This window comes from Eublepharis macularius, chromosome 2 (genome assembly GCF_028583425.1).
Source record: "Eublepharis macularius isolate TG4126 chromosome 2, MPM_Emac_v1.0, whole genome shotgun sequence".
Classification (NCBI taxonomy): domain Eukaryota; kingdom Metazoa; phylum Chordata; class Lepidosauria; order Squamata; family Eublepharidae; genus Eublepharis; species Eublepharis macularius.
The window spans coordinates 209,840,076-209,860,515 of record NC_072791.1 but is presented as its reverse complement, the minus strand read 5'-3'; the positions used below and the strand labels follow the sequence as shown (position 1 = coordinate 209,860,515).

Below are 20,440 nucleotides of genomic sequence, written 5' to 3'. Positions count from 1 at the left end.
CCATCTGATCAGTAATTCCTTTGATATATGGCAAAAACACTTTTCCTGTAGGAGACTGTTTTTCCTTGGTTGTTTGATTCATCCTGGGTTTGATTGCTCTTCGGATTTCATTTCTGGAGTAGCCATTTGCCTGAAGTGCGTGGTTTAGATGATTAATTTCCTCATTGAGAAAGTGCGGCTCACATATCCATCTTGCACGATCCACTAATATTTTCATTATGCCTCTTTTCTATCGGGGGTGCTACGGCCGTGAAAGCCTTCGACAATACGTCACTCCAAAACTTTGGATGAAGAATGGCCTCTTCCAGGAGTTTCATGTAGATGGTAGAAAATGCAGGGGATAAAAGGCTAAACTTGAAGTACTCCATATTTTAAACATCACCATGCCGAATTTAGTCTCCTGTCTTCCTTCTAAGAACTGATCAGCAACATAGGAATGAAATCACTGGAGGGGGGCGTCCCCAATATTCATCTCAGCTAGGCTTGTCAAGCTTTGCTGCTTGCCACCATTTTAAGCAGCAGCAGGAATTTAAAAACAACAACGATGTCACCAACATCACTATGTCACTTCTGGGACCAACCCAGAAGTGACAACAACAGGTAGCTATAGGAATCAGCAGAATCTCTATGGTAATATCATATGTTTTTACCATCGAGTTTCTGATGATTCCTATAGCTACCTGTTATCACTTCTGGGTTGTATCTGGAAGTGACCTAGTGACATCAGTGATGAAGCCTCCATTTTCCCATCCCCAATTCTCCCACCGGTTTCCGGGCTAATCCTGGCAACCCTAATCTCTGCCAGTCAGGCCCTAAATTTGGTGGTACTGAAAGCCACCGAGAAGACGAAGAGATTCAATAGGGATGAATTTCAACATCTCTCCTAGCATAGGTCAAGGCAATCAAAACATTTCCAATCCCCAAAGCAGGCAAGAAGCTGGTCTGAAACGGATTTATCTCATCCAAAAAAGTCTGGATGTGCCCCGCTACCATGAATGTATGCGAGTGTATTCTGATTTAGTTTTCAGAATTCTGTGGACCATTACAGTGGATGGAAACAATTCTGCATGTCTTAAAGAATTTGCCAAAGCGCTACCAAATCAGTGCTGCTTACAGCAAACCAGATAGCGGCTTACACGGTGATCATACAGTTCAAATGATAACACCAAGACAGAACCCTAGCCATTCTTTTAAAATGTAAATTCCCGGGAAAGTGAGGAAATCAAATTAGCAATAAGGATCTGCTTCACAGCAAGAGCAACTAAAGCAGGAACATCAATCCTAACTGTCAAGAGTCGTCCAATACAGTTCTCCAAGATCTCAGGCTGGGGTTTCCCCATGCACTGCTGCAAGAACTACTTAATAGGGATGTGCATTTGGGCATCCCCGAGCTGAAATTATACCCCAAATTAGCTGCTTAAGATGGATAGCCGTGTTAGTCTGTCTGTAACAGTAGAAAAGAGCAAAATTTTCTTAGCCATATAGGTGCTATTGGACTCTTGCTCTGTTCTTAGGGCCAAGCTAGAAGTGACAAATTACACTTGAATGGCAAGTGAACAGACTCACATGTATTCCTCCCTTTTCACTTGCATTCCACTTGCGCTCCACTCGATCAAGATGTTACAGACAGACTAACACAGCTATCCATCTTAAGCAGCTAATTTGGGGTATAATGCACTTGCCATTCCAGTGTAATTCGTCACTTCTAGCTTGGCCCTTTGCTGCTTAAATTTGGCTTGGGGACAGCAGAAATGACCCAAAACACTCCCCAGATACTGGGAGTAACAAAAATGTATATTTCAGAATTGATCTCTGCAACTGAAGGAGCTAGAGACTAGCTTTTAAAAAATGAAAGCAGGGAATTCAGAGAACCTGGAACACAGATTTCTATGCTGATATAGCAATATAATGCAATTGGTGACTTAAAAAAATTAATAAGAAGCCCTCGTGGCAGGGGAGGAAATGGGCACTGCTTTTTCCAGCTGAAGGGGTGGGATGCCTTAGATACCAGCAGCAGGGAGAAGCTTTCAGTGGGAATAATGTTGGCATGGGAAGTTCAGGGCTGGCTTTTCCCCTCCATCATCATCATCATCATCATCATCATCATCATCATCATCATCATCATCATCATCATCATCATCATCCGATTTATATACTGCCATTCAGGACAACTTAACGCCCACTCAGAGCTGTTTACAAAGTGTGTTATTATTATCCTCATGACAATCATCCTGTGAGGCGGGTGGGCTGAGAGAACTCTGAGAGAGCTGCGACTGACCCAAGGTCACCCAGCTGGCTTCAAGCGGAGGACTCGGAAATCAAACCCAGCTCTCCAGATTAGAGTCCTGCCACTCTTAACCACCACACCAAACTGGCTCCTGCTTCCTTTGGGTAAGGGGAAATGACAAAAATAATAGTCCAAAATTTGTGCTACCTGAAAAAAATACCCAGAAAAAAATCCCAAACTGGTAACAACAGTTATAAAAAGATCAGGATAATGAAAAGAGTGCTGTACTTGAACTCTGGATTCTAAATTATTACAAACATTTTTGAAGTGTACTCCCCTAATACTTAAAAGGAGATGCTAAAGTTCAAGCCTGAGAGCTCCTACATCAAACGCATGATCTTAGCTGCCGAACCGCCTGTTCCTTAAGCGAAACAATAAATGTCAACCATGCAGTGAAAGAGTGCTGGAAGCAAATACAAAATGATTAATTATTGAATATGAACACATAGATTTAGATTTACCATAGCTCCAAACGTCAGTCTGATGCGTGAATTTCCTGTAATGGATACACTCAAGAGCCATCCATTTAATTGGCATCTATTTTTAAAAAAGGGTAAAAAATAATTACTAAAGAAAATATTATGTATGTATGTATGTACATATGTATTAGGTAAAGGTAAAGGTAGTCCTCTGTGCAAGCACTGAGTCATTACTGACCCATGGGGGGACGTCGCACCATTACGTTTTCTAGGCAGGCTTTTTATGGGGTGGTTTGCCATTGCCTTCTCCAGTCATCTACACTTAACCCCCAGGAAACTGGGTACTCATTTTACCAACCTCAGAAGGATGGAAGGCTGAGTCAACCTTGAGCCGGCTACCTGAACCCAGCTTCCGCCAGGATCGAACTCAGGTCATGAGCAGAACTTGGGCTGCAGTGCTGCCACTTACCACCCTGCGCCATGGGGCTCTTTCACATATGTATTATATGTACATAATATATTTCTGTTTCAGACACCATAATGAGGAAAAGTTTCAAAGTGAAGCTCTTTCAAACCCGGCGCTTTACCCACCTTCCCACCATCTGCGCTGTATTCTTTCTCATCTCCTTCCAGGAGCCTCGCCAGGCCAAAGTCAGTGATCTTCACATGATTTGGTGATTTCACCAAAACATTCCGGGCTGCCAAGTCTCGATGAACCAAGCGTCTTTCTTCTAGGTACATCATTCCCTAACAAGAAAAAAACATAAAACCCCCTCTTTTCAGTACAATCAGGCCACATTTATGCCACATACTTCAATGACATGCACCTCTGAAATACTCTGTCTAAATATGAATGGTATTCCCCCTCTTTCCCATAGGAATTCTCTCAACTCCCTTTTATTTCGAATAGGATGGCCCTCTATGCACTGGCTGCTAGGAAAATAAGGGCATATGTGGCAGCCAGGAGAGTAAACACCTGACATAGATCAGAAACCGTTCAGTTTTAATGTTGTTTAATGTTTACATTTTAGGCAAAATGCATTTTACAGTAATTTTATTTATATGTATGTAACTATATCTGTATTCTTGTATTTTTTGATCTCTGTTTTTAATGAATGGTTTTAGATTGTGAAGGCCTATGGCCACATACAATCTATCTATCTATCTATCTATCTATCTATCTATCTATCTATCTATCTATCTATCTATCCATCCATCCCTGAGGCAGTTTGTAATGATTTTTTTCCCCTGAACCAGTGCAAAATTCTGCAACAATAAGTTGGCCATTCTGTTCCTTGTTCATTCACTTTAGTCTTGACCTCAGACAGCTGACCTTGGAAATAGGCATGTTCTCAGTAAGATGCAGGGCTTTTTTTCAGGGGGAATGTGGGGGAATGGAGTTCCGGAACCTCTTGAAAATGGTCACATGGCTGGTGGCCCCGCCCCCTGATCTCCAGACAGAGCGGAGTTTAGATTGCCCTCCGCACCGCCGAGCGGCACGGAGGGCAACCTAAACTCCCCTCAGTCTGGAGATCAGGGGGCGGGGCCACCAGCCATGTGACCATTTTCTCTGAGGGCAACCCACTGAGTTCCACCACCTCTTTTCCCAGAAAAAAAACCCTGGTAAGATGTGTCAATGTTATAGCAAAGGCCCTGTCAAAATGGCATCCTCCTTTCTGTTATTTCCTGCCTTATCGCCAAGGTGAGCTGTTAGAGCTCTCATGCAGTCTGTTAACAAGTCCTCACCTTTCAGGGATCCTCTCCCAGTTGTCCAAAGGACCCCTTGAGGTCTATTGGACAAAACAGGTCATACGCACTGGTTTATTTCTGGGAACTGTACTTGCAATCACATATATGTGTAGAGATTACATTGGAATAGGTTATCTGTGTTAACAGGAACCATCCAGGTTAGCCAAATGCGTTCCAAGCAGATGGGGACATAAATGAGGACCTGAATTACGAGCAGCCAGACTCAACCTTCATTTGAAATTAGGTCATATTTACAAGCTAATTAGCTGCATTTAGAAGGAAGCAAATGAGCCACGCAAGAAACTTTTGCTGAGCGGGATGAACTGAATTGTAACAATTCAGCAAGATCACAAAAGAAGGTCATCTTTCTCCTGGAAAGAAAACTGCCATCAAAACAGATAATGGCTGTATACATGCAAATGTCATTGTTCCGGGTTTTCAAGAGTCCGTCATCTGAAGTAGAAAGAGGCTAAGCTAGTTGCCTGAAGATAAATACACATGCTGAATGTTTTTTGTCCGGCTTCAGTTGTCCTTCTAACACACAGGAGTTCAGTACAGATGCAGCACTTTAATAAAATGTATTGTGGATACAACTCTGAATCTCTTGCCAGAAATCCAATCTCTTGTACACTTTTTTCCCCTAGCAGTTTGCATTTTCAGTTACAATGGAATTGAAAATCAATGTTCAATGCCTTTGTGACTACATACATTTTGTAGGAAGTCATTTGTTTTAAAGCCATGCAAGTGTCTTAATTGCTGAATTATTTGCCAAAATGGCCTGGACTGTGTCTGCCTTCATCATTTACAGCCTGATAGCAGACTCTTTTCTTGCTATCAGCAAGAAATCTTACATGATGCTTTATGGGACTATCAACCAAGGATAAGTTGTAGTCATAATACAGAAAATAAACATCACCCTAGGGTGGATACACTTTTATAGAGGCATTTATAACATCAGCCAGAATATCACAATCCACACTTCCAACTGGATGTTTGGTAATTATCTTTATTATATTATACATACATTCTGTGCATTTACATGGAAGAATGGTAAAGATATTAGGAAATTCCAATGAGAATACCACTTATTTAGTACAACTGTATCGTTTTTATGGTTGAGAGGTCAAGTTTAGAAGGTTAACAATTTAGGCTAATGTAAACTCAACTCTGAGCATCATTTTTAGTTCTTAATCAGTGTCCTCCAAAAGAAGGCTACAATCCTAAGAACACTTCCCTGGAAGTAACACATTTGGCGCTCATGTGTCTTTGCCATGTTTAGAAATGAATATGGGATCTCCCTGACCCTACATTCTTGTGGACTCTGCTTGGTAGTAAGCAGAGTTATTGCTGGGTCCAATAACTCCAATAAATATGATGAGTCTCTCTACATGAGACATCTGACACGTGAAGAACACGTGTTGGGAGATGCAATGGTAGCCGGGAAGGGTAGTTTAAAAAGACAGCCGGTGGCAGGGCAAAGGCTTTGCTATACGCTGGAGCTGTGCGAAGGGGCTGTGGAATGCCAGAAGGGAAACTTCAGTCCATTATAACCTCTCCAGGTCCAAGCCTTGCTCGGGAAGGCAGCTCCAGCCCATTTCCATTCTTCACTGCCCCTCTGGTTGCAATCCCATGCAGTTTTAGAATGGATAGGTGAAACTGACAGAGCCTTCAGGAGGCAAAGATGAAATTAACAAAGCCTCTGAGGAGCGGTCTCTGTCTTCTAAGACTATGGTTCCCTGCTAATTTTGCATCTTCCTACACTTGATGAACACACACCAGAGACTCGATATGTCCTGGTTTAGGAGTGGGGGAGAAGGCTCCCATGCCTAGAAAGGCCCTGTGTTTTGCTCAGCAACTTCACCTACCCTGTCAGTATTTGCAACAGTCTTCAACTTTGCTAGGTTGAGAAAATAGAGTCAGAGAGCTAATCAATCAGGTTTCCCCAGTTTTATGTGATCTGTAAGTGCATTTTAAGACAAACAGATGACAAAGAGATCACAGCCACAGGGGGACATGGTGGTTCTATGGGGACATTCTGGCATTTACCTCGAGACCCCAAGCCAGGTCTTTTTTATCCAGGCTGCAGTCTTAATTAATCAATTGATTGATTGATTTTATTTTATTTTTAACCCGCCCTCCCTGCAAGCAGGCTCAGGGCGAGGTACAACATTGGTTAAAATACAACTTAAAATCAGTTATAAAAACAGATAAAATACTGTGCCCCTTTCGGGGCAACCAGCAGGAGTGGACTCTCCATACCCCTTGTAGAGGGAGACCGGTGGAAGGCTCAGCAATGATGAGCTAAAAATTAGCCTCCACCATATGCCTGGTGGAACATCTCCGTCTTACAGGCCCGCCTTAATGATACAAGATCCTGGCAGGCCCAAGTGTCCTCAGACAGAGAGTCCCACCAGGTTGGGGCCAGGACCGAAAAGGCCCTGGACCTGGTCGAGGCCAGCTGAGCCTCCCTAGGACCAGGGACCACCAGTAGATGTTTTCCAGTTGAACCAAGTGCTCTCTGGGGCACATACAGGGAGATGGTTCATGAACCAAAGCCCTAGGATTCTCTGCCACTCAGATTTCTTGAGCATCTTCTAATATATAACAAATAACGTGTATAATGGGCACCAGTGCATCCCATTTCACAAGGCTGTTATGAATTTGAAATGCCATGGCTACATAGAGCACTGAGGTCCGACTGCAGTAGAAAATACACAATTTACAAGAATTTTTAGCTGTGCTGCTGCGACATAAAACCCCAATAGACATAAAACTATTTGATTTTAACTAGAAGCTTTTTTGGTGAAGTCAACAGGAAAACTCTTTCTGTGTTTATACAGTGCTGGCACAAAGCAGTGATGTTCTGCTTTTATTACAATAGAGTTTGCAGCCGTCAACAATGAAGGAGGGTTTGACGCAAGGCCACAAAAACCCTTTGGACTCAGAGTACATGGCATTATTTTCAAATAGGCTTTAACTGGCTGAAGCAAGCAGACCGTCTCTTGCCAATTGCAAATCAATGCTTCTGGCTGTTAAACATCAGAGCTGTAGAACACTGAAGGATTAACAGTTTCTGACATCAAATCTAAAATTGTAAAAAAAAAAAAAGGAAAATAAATCACAGGGGGGGAGGGTCAAATGATTATTACCCATATACCAGGCATGCTATAAAACAGGAGATTGCTCTAGATGGCACCCAAGTCAAACACCAGCAATAATGTGCTAGAAATCCAACTGAGTGAAGACTCTGCAAACTAAGGGGGTTGCAACCTGTAAGACAGATATGTTCTACTAGGCCAGCAATGGCGAACCTATGGCACGTGTGCCACAGCTGGCATGCAGAGCCCTCTCTGCGGGCACACAAGCCAAGTCGCCGATCACTAGGTCCAGGGCTCATTTGGAGGGGGAATACCTGGAACGGCGTTCCAGTAGCTCTGAGCAGAGATCACATGGGTTTTGTCCCTGCCCATGTGACTCCTTTTCCTCATGGCTGCCTCCCTGCTGCCCGTCTCTTTAGCAGCAGGAAGCGGAGGCAGCAGCCAGGCTGCTGGGGCTGGCTTTCTAAAGAAGAGTAAGCTGCTTTGATTTAACTTGCTTTACTTTCAGTCGTAGCTCTTGAGTGAGTGAGCTTGCAAGCAGGGCTGCTAGTGTAAAGAAGGGCAAGAAGGGCAAACTGCTTTGATTTAACTTGCTTTACTTTCAGTCATAGCTCTTGAGTGAGTGAGTGAGTGAGAGAGAGAGAGTGCTTGCAAGCAGGGATACTGGTATAAAGAAGGGCAAACTGCTTTGATTTAACTTGCTTTACTTTCAGTCGTAGCTCTTGAGTGAGTGTGTGAGAGAGAAAGAGAGCTTGTAAGCAGGGCTGCTGGTGTAAAGAAGGGCAAACTGCTTTGATTTAACTTGCTTTACTTGCAATCGTAGCTCGTGAGTGAGAGAGAGAGAGAGAGATGTTAATTAGTTGGGACAACTGTATGAGTTGTTTTTTCTTAACTAAAACCTCAGTATTCAGGTTTAATTGCAGTGTTGGCACTTTGAAATAAATAAGTTGGTTTTGTGTTGCAGTTTGGGCACTCGGGCTCAAAAAGGTTCGCCATCACTGTACTAGGCGTATGGTTGAGGCTGAGCCATGGGTGAGCTTCCTGCTGGTCTCCTGTTGGGGGGATAGTGAGACCCCCACCCCAGTTTCCATCAGTGGGACCGCTGCTGTTCTTCACCTCCCACCCCATGGACATGTCTTACTGGGGGCTGAGAAAAATGGGCTGCTATCTAGGATTGTTTTTTATGATGGATCTGTTTATTTATTATGATTTTAATGTAAAAAAAATAATGTAAATGAAATCTTGTTGTCATCCGATCTGAGCCCATTCGTGAGGAGAGTGGACTACAAATTTAATCAATCATTTAGTCAGCTAAGGTTGCCAGCTCTAGATCGGAAAATTCCTGGAGGTTTGCGGGGTGGGGGCAAAGTGTCGGCAGAGTTCAAATAAAGCAGAGAAGTTACGCTGTGCTGATTAAAGAGGCTAAAAAGTTTATTTAAGAAATATATACTTGAGAATGAAGAAGAAAGATAGAGATAGGATCCGATTCCTGACTATCTGACTACATCTTGTAGAAGAGTGAGAAGGCAGGAGAGAGAAGAAGCAGGATATTTAGCCTAATAGGAGACAAGACAAGGAAATGACCTGTAGGAAACAAGAGAGATGCTGCTCTCACTGTCGAAACTAAGTGATCCTTGCTGCCCCCTGCATAGAAGGCACTTCTTCCCTTCTTGCTGCTGCAGTACACCAGACATTGCAGTTTCCAAAACAAAGTAGGGTGGGGTTTGGAGAGAGGTTTGCCATAGATTCCACCCTCCAAAGCATTTTCTCCAGGGGAACTGGAGCAGGAGAGCTGCTGTAGCACAACGGTTAAGTGGTTCGGCTGCAAATCAGCACTCAACCGGTTCGAATCCCACTACCGCCATGAGCTCAGTAGGTGGCCTTGGGTACAGCTCCCCAGCTATATTGTGGGGATAATAATAATGCTAACTTGTTCACTGCACTGGGTGGGGCACTGATAGGTCTAGAAGAGTAGTATGTAAGTACAGTTATCATCATCACCACCACCACCACCACCATCATCTCTGTAAGCAGGAGAAATGTGTAAACCTGGAGTTTGACAACCCTGGCTGCAACCATTAGGAAGTTCTTCTGGGGGTGAAAACTGGTGGTATCTCCAGGATTGAGCTGGGAGAACACCCGAGCTCCCTGTAGTGTTGATTCCCCGGAGCATTTGCTTTTGCTGTTCTATTGTGGTTCTTAACTGCAAAGACTTGTTCTTTTGCAGGATCATAGCAAATGGTAAGCACTTCAGTAATGCATCTCCTCTTAGGAATACTCACAGTAAACTACATATTGATTTTTTCTGCAGCATTCTATTAAGGTGGTTCGTGGGTGGCTGAACACACATAATATATAAACAAAAACATTTCTTATATTAAAACTCAAACAATATTGACCAAAATGAAATGAAGCTGGAGAATGAAGGGCAGGATACTTAATGATGCTCACAGGAAAAGGAGCATTAGGATATATATTTTCCAGGATGCTTCATTTGACCTTTTCAAGGCTAGCAGGCATGGCTTTATGGACTTAGGTTTAACTACATATAAAGAGTCTGGAAGCAAAGCTATGAATTTTACATTCTGAAAAATACTTAAAGATTTTTTTTCTGAGAGCAGTCCAAATTAGCATAATGACAACTATTCTGAATGGATGAAAAGGTCCCCAATCTTGAAATCCCATTGGTTTGCAACAAATGCTATGCCATGTGCACAAGAGGGGTCGTGCTGTTCCCATCAAGAATAGCAGACTTCCAAATCTCTGTGACCTTTTCATGCACCTCTCTGTATGTCATGAGTAGGGAAGTAATGGTTATTCGAAGGACTTTTGGCCCACCGTTCTCCAACTCCTGTTTCATTCCTTTTTATACTCATTTATATTTTTGTCAGTGTTCCACACAATCAGTGGTACGAATGTCCCTTAGCCAATTCCAAAACAGAGACAGACACGGAGTCCTGTGCAAGAAGCAAGTCTGCTACATTTATTAAACGTGGAGGAACACTGGCTACACGGAGAATGAAGAATCACATGTGCACCTTGTTCATCAAAGTTACAATAGCTGTGCAAGATGTTTTATACCTTTTGGCTCATTATAATATTGGGGTTCCATTGGTTTAGGCATAATTAGAACCCCCATTGGCTTGTCTAGGGGGCCACATCTAATGACCCGGTGGTCGCTTATTGGAGGAATAACTTTGGTCAACAGCCTAATTACAATACTTCCCAATTAGCTTTGCTTATCATTTTAGTGCATTGTTTTATCTTCTCAGGGAACATCTCTTTCCGCTCCCACACTTTCCCGTTCATAGAGTTTCTCTTTATTCCTCGCCAGCCTGACAGCGTAACACTCTGCCAAGGGCGCCAAAGTGTCACTTCGGGAACCTTGTACCATGCAGGCAGAGATGGTTCCCTTTTGAGTCTTATGGGAGAGGAGCCCTTTCCCCTCCTCTGGAATGGGCAGGACATTACTTTCAATGTGCACAATTCTTGCTAGGACTTCTCACAGCCTTGGAAGGTTCGGTTAATCTAGTTAGGAGGGATGCAAGCCCATTCCTCCCACTAAGGGGTTTATCACTCCCTCCTTAGTCCTGTGTCTTGGGACAGGTGTTCCTGATCCTCCCATATGGAGCTGACTCTCATTGTCTACTTTCAATTATTCTTGTGGCTACATGCAGTATCTACTTGTCAGGAAGCTGGTTTACCTTTTCCATTTCTAAGCATAGCATAGGTGTGCAATTCAGTTTACCCAGTCTGGAAATATATTGGTAATTTTGTGGTATATTCAGGGATTCTGATTGATATCAGGATTCTTGGATAAACTGGTATTGCATGTTCTAATTAATTGCAGAAATATTTGGAAATAACCGGGAGGGACCGGCATTTTAAAAGATGTAGCAGCTTTTCTTTTACCATTTGCAGCTTTTCCTGGGCAGAAGGAGGGAGGGGGCAAAGAGGCCATTCTCGCAGGCAAAGGGAATCACATGTTGGGGAATGCTCAACTGTTTGTCCAATCACGACAATTCTCTCGTGGTCTATGAGAGAATCATCCTGATTGGACAGACAGTTGAGATCTCTCTAACATGAGATTCCATTTGCCTGTGAAAGCTGCCTTCCTCCCCCTCCCTTCTTTTACCTGAGAAAATCTGCAAACTTTAGAAGAAAAGCTGCTGCAACTGGCTGCCAAACCAGATAATTTTTTGGACTGTGTGCCTTCTGCTGCCAGGTTCATTCTCCGAGACTCTCTGGTTTCGTATTGGTTCTGTTAGGCTTTGTTGGTTCTGTTTACTTTGCATGTTCGTGTGTGTTAGTTAAGATTTCTTTGCTCTGGAGATAGATCAAGTCTGTAAGGACTCTTCAGGTTCCGACACTCTGTCTGCACAACAGTGCCTTTTGCATCTAAAGAAGGTATATAAGAAACTTGTGGCAATGAAAAAAAGTGAAGAAATGAAAGTGCTATGGACTAGGATAATACAGTCAACGAATGCAAAGATCTCGAACCAGTTTTGGAATCTGGTTAGAAACCATTCGCATAAGGACTTCTCTCCCATTGGTTCTTTTATTTCTCATAAGACCTGGGAGGTATTCTTTCAAAAATTGTATACTGATACCAACTCTTCATCATTTTCCCTGATCGAAGGGGACATAACAGGTTTACCCCCCTTGGCCTCCAGTGATGGCCAAGGAGGTTGAGAGCTTGATTAACAAGCTCAAGAAAGGCAAAGCTCCAGGTCCTGATATGATACCTCTGGAGCTATTACAGGACAATGTAGATCGGTGGGCTCCCCTCTTGGCCTCATTATTTACTTACGATTCAACTGGGGCTGTCCCGGAGATCTGGGGAGAAGCCATTATTATACCTATATTTAAAGCAGACCAAAGAGATGATCCAGCCAACTACAGACCAATAAGCCTCCTGAGTATCTTGGGTAAATTATATGCAAGCCATTTCTTGGAGAAATTACCAAGTTGGCTTGTGCAGGAAAATCTATTAATTGACGAGCAGGCTGGTTTTAGGGAGGGGCGATCTACCATTGGACACAATTTGATATTGTCCCACTTGGTGGACAAATACGCGACCAATAATACAGTATCGTTATATGCAGCCTTTATAGATTTAAAATCTGCCTTTGACTCCATTTCCAGAGATATTCACTGGAAGAAGCTAAGTGGCACTACAATTGATAGAAGACTCCTACTCCTGATACAGGCCTTACATACCAACACTGCTGTCAGGGTAAGATGTAACAAACAAGGACTCCTGACTAACTCTATCCCAACAACAAAAGGAGTAAAGCAAGGTTGTGTTCTGGCTCCTACCCTTTTTGCTATTTATATCAACGATTTGGTCAACAACCTTCGATTAGTTGACACTCATCTCCTTCCTTGGCGGATCGCCACATAGTGGCTTTACTTTTTGCAGGTGACACGGTCCTGCTATCTAGGACACCAGTAGGTTTGAGAAGAGCACTAAAGCAGTTTGGTATTTATTGTGATCTAAACCATCTAGAGATCAAATACCAAAAAACAAATGTAATGGCTTTTGGCCCCAAACCCAAGCCAAGGGAGTGGAACATAAAAGGGCTATAAGTTACAACAATTGACAACTTACAAGTATTTAGGGGTTATGATTCGATCTACTGGAGCAAAAAATGCCCAGTGTGAATATGCTGCAAATTCTGGTCGCAAGTCTGCTCAAGGAATCATTAGGTTCTTCTATACCAAAGCAGGACAGTACATTCCAGTGGCTCTCAAATTATATCTCTCGAAGACAGCGCCACAACTCATATATGGGACATTACTAGATCCGGTTCACTCAAGTCTAGCTCTTTCGGAGAAAACCTAATCTAAATTCTTAAGAGCTATATTTAGATTTCCATGTAGCATCTGGACTGCTGAGAATAGAGGCCAGAGTAATTCTGGCTTCAATTAATATTTGGCTTAAGCTCAGCCATTGTCCATCGGATATTACTTCCTTAATCCTTAAAGAGAGGTACTGTTCTGCCTGGCTCGGGACCACCTATCAGAAATTAACAATGCTGGGCTTCTCATTTGAATCCCTACAGATGATGGCCCCAGACCAGGCAAGGGCCATGGTCAAACAGCAAATATTGGATGTCGAAAGACAGAGGGATCTTGCAAGGGTCTCCAGGGTTTCCTAGCGCCCTCCACCCCCGCAAACAAGATATGTGGTTTCTCCAGCCTCCTATCTATCAAGGCTGGAGATCCCGTCCCATCGTAGGGCTTTCTCATTGGCCCGTTGTAATATATTTTTATCTGCAGTACTTGAAGGCTGTTATAAGAAGGTCCCAAAGGCTGAGTGAGTTTGTCTATGCAAGGCAGGGAAAGTAGAAACAATTGAGCATATTATGCTTGCCTGTAAGTTCTACCACAAAATACGTATAAAATATGTCCAACCTGTATTGAAGAAGCTTTCAAGCCTACCTGACACAGAGCTAACTAAAAAGCTCCTGTTAGGTGCCGATCCCCAGATCACGTTGGCTAGTGCCAGATTTTTAGCTGCGGCTTGTAGAATCCACAGGGAATGTGCAAAGGAGTAACATCTGGTTTTATTCTTAATCCTGAAAGCCCAAGTTGCCAAGTTTTTATATAATTATTTTTACAAAGTGGTGTATTTTGTGTATGAGACTCACTTATGTTTTTACAAGTCTGTATTGGTTATTAACTGTAAATAAATTATCTGGATCTGGAGATAGCTTTGGATTTTTTTCCCAATAGAAAAAAAGGAAGATGACTAGGAGCACCTTTTTCCAGGGCCTGTAGAATTGGACTCCTCGATCTGACCCACTTGAAACTTGGGGGGGGGCATCTTTAGAGGCCAGGCAGTGCTCCCTCTATTGCAATTTTGGTGCCATTTGTTCCAAAAACAGCCCCTCCACCCTCCAGAAATATTCGCCCATAATGGATCTGGTTAATGGATCCAGTTAATTTTTGAATACATCCCACAATTCACATCTGAATACAAAACTGGTATTTTTGACCTGAGTATCAGAAGTACTCATATTTATGCCTTTCTCGATACCTGAATTCAAAACAAAAAAAATAAGGACATTTATGTGGCTTTTTATCCCTTTTCTCTAGCCATCTCTCCCACTCTTGCTTCTTTGCGCTGGCATTAAAAAGTCTGTGAACGGTTCTCATTTATCATGAGACATTATGAGCAAAAGGTACATGTGCCAACTTAAAACTATACATGCTGCCACCATTATCTTTCTAACCCACATATTGGAATCAGCTCAACTTTACAAGCAATAATTCCCCTTGTCACGATCACTACAAGGTTTTCCTTGTTGAGGATATTATTACAAGGGCAATTACTGCCAAAATCCTCTAATGTCAAATCCCAGTTTGAAATGGAGCCTAAAGCCATTACCCATTACAACCATACAAGTTGCTGCAACCACAGACATCTGGAGGAATTCTCTCAAGTGTGTGAGCATGAACAGGAATAGCCTATTAATTAGGTCACTTGCCTAATTCATTAATTATTTGTTTACTATATTTATAGTCCACCTTTCTCACTGAGACTCAAGGCAGATTACACAATTTAAATCAATGGAATCAATAGGATGCAAGCAATGTAAAAGGGCTAGGATCACAATAGTCTGAAATAATGCAGAATTATTAGACATATGTCAAAATGCAAGAAGTGGTGTTAGGTATAAAAACAAAGCAGTGAACGCAGGATAATACATACGGCAAACAGATAACACATAGGATACACAGTCCCATTTCTTTTATAAAAGCACCTTCCTGAACTATTTTGTTATAATATAGCTGTATCACCTTTACACAAATGCCATTCTGAACAATTCAATTTTACATGGGCCGTTTCCACACAGCTTACCTTTGCTCGGAACGACCCGGAACATCGAGCAAAAAATGTGGAAGATCGCATTTTCTTGTGCGAGATTTGTGCAACATCGCACAAATCTCGCATGAGAAAACGCGATCTTCCACATTTTTTGCTCGATGTTCCGGGTTGTTCTGAGCAAAGGTAAACTGTGTGGAAATGGCCATGGTTTACAGAATGACAGAAGCACATTTACTTAGTTTATCACTTCTGCTGTGAGATAAACCTGCAGCTCCTGTTTTCTTAGAATTACCAACACATGGGCAATGGATAGTAGGGCTGCCAGGTCCTCCAGTGAGGGCAGGTGATCCTCCACTCCCAGCCTCTCCCCCTTGCTGCCACTCACCTGGTTGGCAGAGATAAAGGCCCAGGGAACAGGTCTGAGAGGCAAAAAAACTTCTGGGCCACTGTGCAGCAGGTGCACTCCTGGCAAGCACGATGATGTCACTTCCAGAAATTATTTCATCGTGTCCACCAGGAGCGCACATGTACAAAAGGAGCATCTTGATAAGTGCCAAGTCCCCCCCCATCAGGGTAAGGGGGCATAGTAACCCTAACAGATAGGGTTGCCAACCTCTACATTGAGTCTGCAGATTTTCCAGAATTACAATTAAACTCCAGACCACAGAGATCAATTCCCCTAGAGAAAACAGCTCCTTTAAAGGGGTGACTTTATGGCATTACACCCCAGTGAGGCTCCTCCCCTTCCCAAGCCATGCTCTCCCCAGGCTCCACCCCCAAATCTCCAGGAATTTTCTAAGCTGGAGTAGGCAACCTTAGCAACAGAAATAAAGCTCCCCCCATGCAGCTGAATTGACTTAACAACAACAACAATAACAACATTCAATTTATATACCACCCTTTAAGACAACTTAATGCCCACTTAGAGCAGTTTACAAAGTATGTCATTATTATCCCCACAACAAACACCCTGTGAGGTGGGTGGGGCTGAGAGAGCTCCTAGAAGCTGTGACTGACCCAAGGTTACCCAGCTGGCTTCAAGTGGAGGAGTGGGGAATCAAACCCGGCTCTCCAGATTACAGTCCCGCGCTCCTAACCACTACACCAAACCAGCTCTCACTTGATTGTGAACAAGGACAAAATGGCTGCCCAAGTCTTTCTTCTGAAAATGTCTCTCACAAAAGGGATAGCTAGGAATTCACTCATTGGATGAAAGACTAACAATGGCATCCTCCTTTCTGAGAGAAAGCCCCATTGAACAAACTTGCACAGGATTCTGAGTAGACCTGCTTAGAACTGCTCTCTAAGCACAGCAATAGTAAGGATTTAAGAAACACTCTGGCAGTGGTAAGAAGGGAAACTGGTTTCCTCCACAGCGTCTGAAGTATCTGTGGGATACCCATGAGTCATTGCTTGCTACAAATATCAAGCTCTTTTCAACCCCTATCAGGACTGCAAGCTGAATATTAGGCCAAGTATTCTCCCGTGTCCTGACAGGTGCTTTAGAGCTGTGAGGTGTCTTATGATTATGAATCTCATAAATGTTGTTCAACAAAAGGTCTGTGTAAGAGGGAAACAGCTGCTCATCCCACTGTCTGTAGGGAAATCCACTCTCACATATGGTCTCATATTTTAGGAAGGCAGTTTCCCTCACAAACAACGTCAGGTTCAGGAAATTCACAACACTGCACCTCATCATAAGAATCTGAAAGTTAATGCTGGAATTACAGTATTTTTAAGAGTAAGAGCCAAGCTACAAGTGACAAATTACACTTGCCTGTCTAATTTGTCACTTGTAGCTTGGCTCTTAGGGCCAAGCTACAAGTGATGAATGACACTTGAACAGCAAGTGTATTTCTCCCTGTTCACTTGCCCTCCACTCAATCCACTTGTTGTTCAAGTGTCATTCGTCACTTGTAGCTTGGCCCATAGACTTGAGTTCAGTAGTACGAGCGCCTTAAAGTCCAACAAGATTTCCAAGAAATAAGTTTTCAAGAGTCAAGATCCCTTTGTTGAAAGCTTAAATCTCGGAAACCTTGTTGGTCTTTAAGGTGCTACTGGACTTGAATCTTGCTCTTCTACTGCAGACCAAGACAGCTACTAACCTGAAATAACATTTTTAAGGCACTGAAACAGCAAGAAGGTTTCCATGATACAGGTTCCTGTGCCTCTCAAGCCACATGTAAATCTACTTCGTTTGGAATATTCCTCAGATTTCAGGGGCTGATGAATATATTGTATTTACCAAAGGAGAACACTACAGTGCTGCATGCTGACGTTGTGTCCATGCATCCTTTAATTGGAACTGTCCAAAAGCACAGGCTTTCTATGTTATGGAACTTATGAAACACCTTTTCCAGGGAGACCTGGTAGGCAGTTTTCTTTCTGCAGTTTAGAAAACTCAAGAAGATGATTTGAGGATTTCATTAAAAAGCAACAAATTTTCCATTATGTCATTTGTTGTTATTTGTTACCACCAAGGGAATGGCTTCCACCATTTAGATTTTCTGCCTCGGGTACTGAAAGGGTCTTAAGCCCATTTCTGGCCAGGTGTTTGAAACCACTTGTTTGTTAGCTTTATGACCTATCTGCTTCTCCCTGTTGGCTGTTTGTAAGGATACTTTAATATTTGTATTGCTGTTCTTATTTAAAGGGTATTTTAAACACATTTTAATTTGTATTCTTTGTGGTATTATAGTTGAACATTGCCTTAATTACCCATAGATGGAAAGACAACCGCCTGGGCTAAACAATGCTAGACAATAATAATAGGGCTGCCAACTCAGGGCTGGGAAATTCCTGGAGATTTGGGGGTGGAGCCTGGGGTGGGCAGGCTTTGGGGAGGGGAGGGGCTTCAGCAGGTTAGAATGCCACAGAGAGACATCCTCCAAAGTAGCCATTTTCTCTGATCTCTGATTTTCTCTGATCAGACTACAGAGAACTGATCTCTGTAGTCTGGAGATCAGTTGTAATTCTGGGAGATCTCCAGCCCCCCCCCTCCCTGCAGAGATTGGCAACCCAAAAAAGCATCACAAGAAAAAGCTGTCCTATCTTCACTGCATCCTACACACTACGCAATACTTGTGAAAGGCTTCCACTGCTGCTCTCAGGTAGCCTTTCATGCACAATCTATGCCAATGGGTGTGGAAACTACAAAGCTCTGAATGGCTTAGGAACGGGTGGGGGGATGGATCCTATCCCTATGCACCTACTCCACTGAGCAAAGTTTGAAGCCTTCCTCCATCCTTCCATGGGAGAGAGAGCCACTTAAGTTGGAGGAAATCTCCTTCAGCTGGAAGAAGGCTGCTTAGACAATGGTTAGATAAACCTCAGGGTATCTCAAGAGCCATCTTCTACCAATATGACCCTGCCCAAGCATTGTGTTCTTTACTGTAGACCCAGCTTCTTGTCCCTCTGCTATCAGAGGCAGTGAGTGACAATGAGGGACAGGGCCCTTTGGGTCATGGCACCTTGCCTAAAGAATACTCTGCCCATATCCCTTGACCTGGCCTCAAATTGGGCTCGTTTGGGTGCCTTGTCAATAGGTTTTTATTCAGGCATGCTTTTATTATATATGTGTGTATATATACATTATATATATATATATATATACACATTATATATATATATATAATCATTATTATCCCCACAACAATCACCCTGTGAGGTGGGTGGGGCTGAGAGAGCTGTGACTGACCCAAGGTCACCCAGCTGGCTTCAAGTGGAGGAATGGGGAATCAAACCTGGTTCTCCAGATTAGAGTCCTGCTGCTCTTAACCACTACACAAAACTGGTTCTTTTAAGTAATTGAGTGGTTTTACCCTGCCGATGGTCTGCTTACCTACCTGGTGTTATTACCTTACTGGGACTCTGACAATGCCATCTTATCCAAATTTATTCCAATCTAAGCCCTTTAAGATCAATGGGCTGGAGTACCTCTGCAGAGAATTGTGCTGTCATTGTTTTTATGCTCAGATGGATTTAATCTGTTGCATTTAATTGTTATTTTAGCTGGTATTTGTTCCCTGGAGTTATTATATTTGTTTTTTTAAAAAAAATTGCTACTGTTTCTATGCTATGCTAAATTATATATATTAATTTTAACTGTTTTAACTGCTACAGATTTATGTTCTACTGCCATTTTTACTTATCCCATTACATTGTTCAATTTGCTTCACTTTCTTGTGGTACTTTTATTGTTTGTAAAGTTTTTGGAACTGTATATTTTTGTTAAAAAATGTCTTAGGTCCCCCCCCACCCGCCAAACTATAAGACTATCAGTATGGGGAAGCAGTATCCAAATATTTCAAACAAACAAACAAAGATTTAAAATTGGGATATTTGAGTGATTGAAAATCAGCTGTGAGGGTCAATGGAGAACCATACTCAAGAAGTTCAGCAGCTACATTTAAATCACGGATGAAATGTTTGTTATCAGCTGTAACACCTTGCTGTGCAGTTTCTCCTTTTAAAAAAAGAGTTAAGCACCGGTGGGTTGTTGGTTTTAAAAAGCAATACCAGGCAGGAGGGCTGACAAAATTACCGCCTCTTCAGTCAGATCAGTTTCCCATTCTGTCATGCAAAATCAATTAATTTCTCTCAATGCAGAAAAAGGAAATAATGCTCTGCCAAGGTTCTGGAAGTTAAAGCGAGTCAAAAAAGACTGGCCACATTCCATCAGCGATTTACGCGCACCAAAGACAGAATGAGTTGCAAGATCATCAAACAGGGACATATATCTAGAAATACCAAGCCCACGATCACAATTGCATAAACGGTGTCCATTTGGGGTCCTAACGCTACGAGGCCTACTTCATAAGAAAGATAATTAGCAAAAGAAGCAAAATAACTGATATGCTGTTTCTTTAAAACAATTTCTTAGGGTTAATGTTTAATTAAAGTAGAATCTGTTGTGGTAGGTATTTGGTATCCATCGAATAGCTTGGTCTCCTTGACTGCAGTTGTACCAGAATCTTAAAGAGGCAATTCTAACAGAACAAGGAGTGATCTGTAAGGACTTGTGGGGGTATCTAATTTTCTCTCACCACTACTT

General features: G+C 42.6%; 1 protein-coding gene across 1 annotated transcript in view; it reads right to left on the bottom strand.

Annotated features, from left to right (window-relative positions):
• ERBB4 (erb-b2 receptor tyrosine kinase 4) overlaps positions 1-20,440 on the bottom strand; it is a gene marked incomplete at its 5' end in the record, with an annotated part of 660,937 nt that overhangs the window by 38,311 nt on the left and 602,186 nt on the right. The window contains 2 exons of the mRNA XM_054971602.1: positions 2,749-2,824; positions 3,298-3,453. Coding sequence (XP_054827577.1) covers positions 2,749-2,824; positions 3,298-3,453 — 232 coding nt within the window. The remainder of the gene's footprint in view (positions 1-2,748; positions 2,825-3,297; positions 3,454-20,440) is intronic.